This window comes from Salmo trutta, chromosome 6, assembly GCF_901001165.1.
Source record: "Salmo trutta chromosome 6, fSalTru1.1, whole genome shotgun sequence".
NCBI classification, from domain to species: domain Eukaryota; kingdom Metazoa; phylum Chordata; class Actinopteri; order Salmoniformes; family Salmonidae; genus Salmo; species Salmo trutta.
This window is the reverse complement of record NC_042962.1, coordinates 6,387,512-6,395,556: the sequence shown is the minus strand read 5'-3', so window position 1 is coordinate 6,395,556 and position 8,045 is coordinate 6,387,512. Positions and strand designations below refer to the sequence as shown.

At 43.5% G+C, this 8,045-nt stretch overlaps 1 protein-coding gene across 1 annotated transcript; it reads left to right on the top strand.

The window, feature by feature from the left end:
- Positions 1–391: 391 nt before the first annotated feature.
- Positions 392–3,021, top strand: LOC115195352 (very-long-chain enoyl-CoA reductase-like). Its single transcript, XM_029755133.1, has 6 exons — positions 392–531; positions 1,138–1,288; positions 1,366–1,409; positions 1,521–1,670; positions 1,801–1,846; positions 2,029–3,021. The coding sequence occupies exons 1-6, from the start codon at positions 508–510 to the stop codon at positions 2,154–2,156; spliced, it is 543 nt and encodes a 180-aa protein (XP_029610993.1). The 5' UTR covers positions 392–507; the 3' UTR covers positions 2,157–3,021.
- The last annotated feature ends 5,024 nt before the right edge of the window (positions 3,022–8,045 follow it).

Below are 8,045 nucleotides of genomic sequence, written 5' to 3'. Positions count from 1 at the left end.
CTCCCCCACCTATCCCTCTCCCCACCTCTCTCCTCTCCCCACCTCTCTCCCTCTCCCCCCTCCTCTCTATCCTCTCCCCTCCTCCTCTCTCTCCCCTCCTCTCTCGCTCTCTCCCCCCACCTCTCTCTCTCTCTCGTCTGTCGTCGCTCTCGTCTCTCATCTCTCTCTCTCCTTCAGACTAGCCTGTGCCTGCCACACCTCGCTCTCTCTCTCCCTCTCCCCAACTCTGTCTCTCTCCCTCCTCCTCTCTGTCTCTCCCCCCCTCCTCTCTCTCTCTCTCTCTCCCCCCTCCTCTCTCGCTCCCTCTCCCCACCTCTGTCTCTCTCCCCCCTCCTCTCTCTCTCTCTCTCCCCCCACCTCTCTCTCTCTCTCTCTCGTCTGTCGTCTCTCTCTTCTCTCATCTTTCTCGTCTCTCTCTCCTTCAGACTAGCCTGTGCCTGCCACACCTGCCACTACATCAAGAGATTGATTGAGACCATCTTTGTGCACCGGTTCTCCCATGGCACCATGCCTCTCAGGACTATAATCAGGGTACGGACTTCCTCTGCTCCACTTGGGCTACTTTACTTCCAAGCCATGTATTTTACAGTACTACTAGCGTATTTTACAGTACTACTAGCGTACTTTACAATATTACTAGTGTGTTTTACAGTACTACTAGCGTACTTTACAGTGCTACTTTAAATTTGGGTCATAATTTACAGTATATGGACAATAACCACTGCTCCTCACATTCTCAATACAAAACATAGTCACCTTCTGTCTTTGTCCTATCAAAGGATTCTAATACACTGCTACTACTGCAGTATTATCTGCAGAACATCAAGATGTCATTACAAATATTCTATACAGTATATCGGGCACCCGAGTGGCACAGCGGTCTAAGGCACTGCATCTCAGTGCTTGAGGCGTCACTACAAACACCCTGGTTTGAATCCAGGCTGTATCACAACCGGCCGTGATTGAGAGTCCCATAGGGCGGCGCACAATTGGCCCAGCATCGTCCGGGTTTTGGCCGGTGTAGGCCGTCATTGTAAATAAGAATTTGTTCTTAACTGACTTGCCTAGTTAAATAAAAGGTTAGAAACACTACCAAATTGAAAGTGTGCTTACTGGTGTTTCCCTCTCTTCTGTCAGAACTGTGTGTATTACTGGACCTTCTCTGCATGGTTGGCCTTCTACATCAACCATCCGCTCTACACGCCTCCGTGTAAGTCCTCTATCATTCAGACCGACCACTCAGTGCCTCAACGAGACTTACAGTCCCTCCTCAACTCTTTATACGCAGGTACATCTGAATAATAACAAGATCACTTCTCTCTCAACCAAACATCCAACTAACCAGTGGTTTATGTCTCTCCACAGCGTATGGGGACATGCAGGTGAACTACGCACTGGCTATATTTGTGGTATGTATTGGTTGACAAACACCCGATGAGGGTGATGAACACGAGAAATAATTATTACAGATGACTTTGACGTGTGTTAAACGAGATATGCGTTTTGTGTTTTGACTGCAGCTCTGTGAGGCTGGTAATTTCTCCATTCACGTGGCCCTCAATAACCTCAAGGCAGGAGGTGGGCCCAAGTGCAGAAAGTTCCCTCGCCCGACGAAGAACCCATTCACATGGCTGTTCTTCCTCGTGTCTTGCCCCAATTATACCTACGAGGTAAGGATGAAGGCCGTAAACCATGTAAATAGATCCCGTTTCTATGGCTACAACATGTTGTGACTATAGGGTTGTGGGTTTTTTGAAATGATGGATGGTGTTACAGGTTATCGGTATTTCGTTCATTTAGGTAGGAGCCTGGGCAAGTTTCTCTGTCATGACCCAGTGTCTTCCAGGTCAGTTGATTCAGATCCTATTTTATACATTTTCGCTCATTTCGGGTTTATTTCTCATATTTAATGAATACTTTGGCAATTTTACTCACTCACACATTTATATTCCCACTGCTTGTGTGTGTGTGTGTGTTGCACTGTGCTGCCACTAAGGTACAATCTGTTATTGATCCGTCTCTCCACAGTGGCCTTGTTCACCTTCTTTGGTTTGATCCAGATGACCATCTGGGCCAATGGGAAGCATAAAGCCTACACCAGGGAGTTCAAGGACTACCCACACCTACGCATGCCAATTATCCCACTCCTCCTCTGACCACACGAGAAAACGTTTACCATTCTGACTGAGGAGTATTAGAGGCCTCAACCTGCCTTGTTACTGTATTTCTCACAAAGCACCAAGACCCCATTGGCTGTTCCTTCATCTAGCGTCATGGCAATGGTCTGTTATCTTTTCAACAACTATCAAGGACAGAATTCACAGAAAGGATTGTGTCATCACTGTTGTGGATTGTGGATTGATTATGTTTAATTCAATCTTTGAGACGCAGCTATAATAAGTTATTTATATTATTTATTTAACCGATCAGGATGATTGATTGACTGTTACGATGCAGCTACTGAAGAATCAGATGCTATTGGCATTCTTCTTCTTCAGAAGGTGGAAATCATCCGAAATTATGAAGTTAGAAATATACGATTGGTGTTAGAGTGTATATAATCTACCATATTATTTTGTAATAAGTTATTGTGCATTTCCTAGAAGAAAAGAGAGTTTGTAACTTGTTACGATATACCTGTTTAGGAAGTCCTCTTGGAACAACATTTGTTACGGGCTGAAGTGTAACAGCGTTGTTTTCAGTTTACAAAGTAAGTAGAGAAGGGAAAATGGAATGTGTTGACTAAGAAGTGATCTAGAAGCAGAGGAACGGAACTTTAGCAGATGTTCTAAGTTCTCAAATTGATTATTTTCCACCTCTACAATGAAGCCGCATATGTTTGAAAGTAACAAAAACGACCTGATGATTTTAACTTTGGGAGAAAGTTGAGGCTAATTTAGTTATGCATTACTTATCTATCGTTCAAACTAACTACAATCTGTCAAATTCTCAGGGGTTACTAGATGTAAGGGGTACTGTTGCATCCTGTACAAATTCTAGATAAACTAAATTATAGACAAACTCATTTGTCGACAAACTTGTTTTGTATACAAAGTGTACATATTAAATAAATAATTGTGATCATTTAAAAGACACTTTCAAAGTCTTTAATCTAAAAGAAGAGTCGTGCATATTTCAGAAAGAATCAAATCATTGTTACAGAAAATATTTATTTGAAATTATTATCTCAGACAATTCAATAATCTCTCATTTGCAAACAAATCCGTTATCTGGCATATGCATAAAACTTCAAAATTGTATGCACAGAAGAAAGCTTAATGTTTAAACAGTACATATAGGCTTACAAAATCACATCATAATTTAAACATGAATTCAATAACAACAAATGCTTTTAACAGTCATTTAGCCGGTGTATTAGGTACACCACCCCGTTCACACAAATATTTTGATCCTACAGACAGTGAAACACGTGGCTTGCTATATAAAGCAGACAGACAGACAGGCATCGAGGCATTCAGTTACTGTTTGATTGAACGTTAGAATGGAGTAAACGAGTGACCGAAGTGACTTTCAGAGTGGTCTGATCGTCGGTGCTAGGCTGACCGGTTCCAGTACCTCAGAAACATCCGGCCTCCTGGGCTTTTCACACACGACTGTGTTTAGGGCAGGAGTACTCAACCCTACGAGATCCGGAGCCTGCTGGTTTTCTGTTCTACCTGATAATGAATTGTCCCAGGTCTAACTCAGTCCCTGATTAGAAGAGAAAAATGAAAAAAATGCAGTGGAACTGGCTTCCAGGTCCAGAGTTGAGTTTGAGGGGTGTAGAGTTTTCCGGAAATGGTGTGCGACAAACAAAACACATCCAGTAAACGCCAGTCCTGTGGGTGAAAACAGCTCGTTGATGAGAAAGGTCGAAGGAGAATGGCCAGAGTCATGCAAGCTAACAAGCGGAACACAAACAGACAAGTAACGGCGGAGTACAACAGTGGTGTGCAGAACGGCATTTCGGAATGCACAACTCGTCAACCCTTGTCACGGATGGGAGCAGACGACCACACCGGGTTCTCCTCCTATCAGCTAAAAACAAGAAGAACACTTTTGGTCAGGCCTTCCAAAGACTAGGGCAAAGTAGTTGGCTAGGTACTGCTCTGTTTCAGCTGTCGTGGGCAGCCTAGCTGTTTGTAAAAGGAGGTACTGCTCTGTTTCAGCTGTCGTGGGCAGCCTAGCTGTTTGGAAAAGGAGGTACTTCTCTGTTTCAGCTGTCGTGGGCAGCCTAGCTGTTTGGAAAAGGAGGTACTGCTCTGTTTCAGCTGTCGTGGGCAGCCTAGCTGTTTGGAAAAGGAGGTACTGCTCTGTTTCAGCTGTCGTGGGCAGCCTAGCTGTTTGGAAAAGGAGGTACTGCTCCGTTTCAGCTGTCGTGGGCAGCCTAGCTGTTTGGAAAAGGAGGTACGACTCAGTTTCACCAGAGAATAAACACCTTTATGTTCTTCACAGAATGAAGAGCAAAAATGGACGCTTGTTAAACGTTGAACCTTTGAAATGACACTGGACACACAGCAGACGTGTGAGAATGTGGGTGACGCAAGAGTTAATTTGCTAAGGAGAACACAATACAATGGTTTCAATTCCAGGTGTATTTACTGTGCATAATAACAGACGCCACTATTATGAATTAAGTGGGTATTTGTTAATAATGGGAGGATAATCAGTTACTCAACCACATGCTCTTCACGGTGCAAATCCCCCCTTTCTGAACTGCTTATACTTCTTTCTATTTAATTGTATTGTTTACTTAAGTCCATAGAGTCCTGAGGTTTTTGTCAATAAACTTAAATCATTAAAGAACATAAAATATATTTCCATTCATTTCTGGTTAGTAATTATCTCATGAACCAAATTCTCTGGCTTGCTAGCTAGACTTTCAACAATAAAGTTGAGCAAGAGAAACAAGGTGAGTTTTTATATAAGAGTAGTCAGCTGATCTAGTGTGGTCTGATAGAGTGGTCAGCTGATCTAGTGTGGTCTGATAGAGTAGTCAGCTGATCTAGTGTGGTCTGATAGAGTGGTCAGCTGATCTAGTGTGGTCTGATAGAGTGGTCAGCTAATCTAGTGTGGTCTGATAGAGTAGTCACATGATCTAGTGTGGTCTGATAGAGTGGTCAGCTGATCTAGTGTGGTCTGATTAATAGTTACCTGATCTAGTGTGGTCTGATTAATAGTCACCTGATCTAGTGTGGTCTGATTAATAGTTACCTGATCTAGTGTGGTCTGATAGAGTGGTCACCTGATCTAGTGTGGTCTGATAGAGTGGTCAGCTGATCTAGTGTGGTCTGATAGAGTAGTCAGCTGATCTAGTGTGGTCTGATAGAGTGGTCAGCTGATCTAGTGTGGTCTGATAGAGTAGTCACATGATCTAGTGTGGTCTGATAGAGTGGTCAGCTGATCTAGTGTGGTCTGATTAATAGTTACCTGATCTAGTGTGGTCTGATTAATAGTCACCTGATCTAGTGTGGTCTGATTAATAGTTACCTGATCTAGTGTGGTCTGATTAATAGTCACCTGATCTAGTGTGGTCTGATTAATAGTTACCTGATCTAGTGTGGTCTGATAGAGCAGTCACCTGATCTAGTGTGGTCTGATTAATAGTCACCTGATCTAGTGTGGTCTGATAGAGCAGTCACCTGATCTAGTGTGGTCTGATTAATAGTTACCTGATCTAGTGTGGTCTGATAGAGTGGTCACCTGATCTAGTGTGGTCTGATTAATAGTCACCTGATCTAGTGTGGTCTGATAGAGTAGTCACCTGATCTAGTGTGGTCTGATTAATAGTTACCTGATCTAGTGTGGTCTGATAGAGTAGTCACCTGATCTAGTGTGGTCTGATTAATAGTTACCTGATCTAGTGTGGTCTGATTAATAGTTACCTGATCTAGTGTGGTCTGATAGAGTGGTCACCTGATCTAGTGTGGTCTGATTAATAGTTACCTGATCTAGTGTGGTCTGATTAATAGTTACCTGATCTAGTGTGGTCTGATTAATAGTCACCTGATCTAGTGTGGTCTGATTAATAGTCACCTGATCTAGTGTGGTCTGAGAGAGTATTCACTACACTCGCTGCGGAGAGAGAGAGAGAGAGAATATCTGAGATGCTGGGCTGAGTCAGTCTATGGCCTTGATATGTACAATACATAAAAATAAAAATAAATCCACTTGAAGAAAGAAGACAAGTGGATGATTTGAATGTTTGACTCCCTGAAGAAAGTTATTTACCCTCTTTTTCTCAATTTACTTTTTCCTCCTCTGTTTTCCCCTTCCCTAGCCTCTCTCGTTGGTCCTGGTAATGGCGGCTCGTCAGCTGGTACTTCAGTCTCCTCAGCGGGAAACCCTGCACGACGGTTGCCGTGGTGTTTGTTAGCAGGAAGAGGAACGGGATCAGATGGTTGCTGTAGTTCAGCACCCTGGAAGACAGAGTAAAGCATCCATTGGTTTTGTTCCTGTTTAAAGTTAGTCCATATTTACTCGATTCACAAACAAGAATATACAGGGTGACATCACATCAGTTATTATTACACATTTATGGTGGCAAACGTTGAACATTTCATTCCCCCTAATCTTCCACTAGAGGTCACAACAGTACACTCCAAACTGCAACCTAAAAGGTTCTGCTCTGTAAAGCAATGTAAAAAAAATAAAAAATAAATGTATTAATTAAATTAATTTAACCTTTATTTAACTAGGCAAGTCAGTTAAGAAAAAAGTATTATTTACAATGACGCCCGGATGTGATACAGCCTGGATTTGAACCAGGGACTGTAGTGATGCCTCTTGCCCTGAGATGCAGTGCCTTAGACCGCTGCGCAACCTTTTACTTCAGTGGGCTAAATCAGGGACACACAGACTGTTTCTTGGTAATCTTAAACAAAAGTATACACCTCACACACACGGCTTACAAAAAGAAGACACCTGAACTGTGTCAGATATGGAGTTGAAATGTATTACATTTTGAGTTTTCATCCCATTACTACACTTTATATACACCACAGAAGACTGAAAAATAACAAAACTGTTTGACATAGAAACACCAGATTTTCGGTGTAAATAAAAATAACATTCCACCCATGAGGCCACTACATGGCTATTTGATAATTTGACTGCAGGAAACGGGTACTCATTGACCAACTAGTCATTTTGGGGATTTACAACATGGGGCCAACTAGGACTGACCATGATGATCCCAGTGAGAAGGGCGGTGCTGGCAAACATCACAAGGAAGCTATGAAACAGGTGTACCTCTATCTCTCCCATCCCACACTTCTCTCCTTCCCTCCCTCCCTCCCTTCCTTCCTTCCCTGCGTCCCTTCCTCTCTCCTCACCATGAGGATCCCAGTGGACATGGAGGTGCTGGAAGCCATCACGAGGAAGTAGTCTATGAACCATGTGACCCCCAAGAGCCCGTTGGTGACCCCATGGCCATCAGAGTCTCTTTGAGCATGGGCTCCTTCTCTAGGATGATTCTCTTCATCCACCTAGACACACAGTAGACCCTTCATCCACCTAGACACACAGTAGACCCTTCATCCACCTAGACACACAGTAGACCCTTCATCCACCTAGACACACAGTAGACCCTTCATCGTCAGACACACAGTGGACCCTTCATCGTCAGACACACAGTAGACCCTTCATCCACCTAGACACACAGTAGACCCTTCATCGTCATAGACACACAGTAGACCCTTCATCGTCATAGACACACAGTAGACCCTTCATCGTCATAGACACACAGTAGACCCTTCATCGTCATAGACACACAGTAGACCATCGTCATAGACACACAGTAGACCCTTCATCGTCATAGACACACAGTAGACCCTTCATCCACCTAGACACACAGTAGACCCTTCATCCACCTAGACACACAGTAGACCCTTCATCGTCAGACACAAAGTAGACCCTTCACCCACCTAGACACACAGTAGACCCTTCATCCACCTAGACACACAGTAGACCCTTCATCCACCTAGACACACAGTAGACCCTTCATCCACCTAGACACACAGTAGACCCTTCACCCACCTAGACAC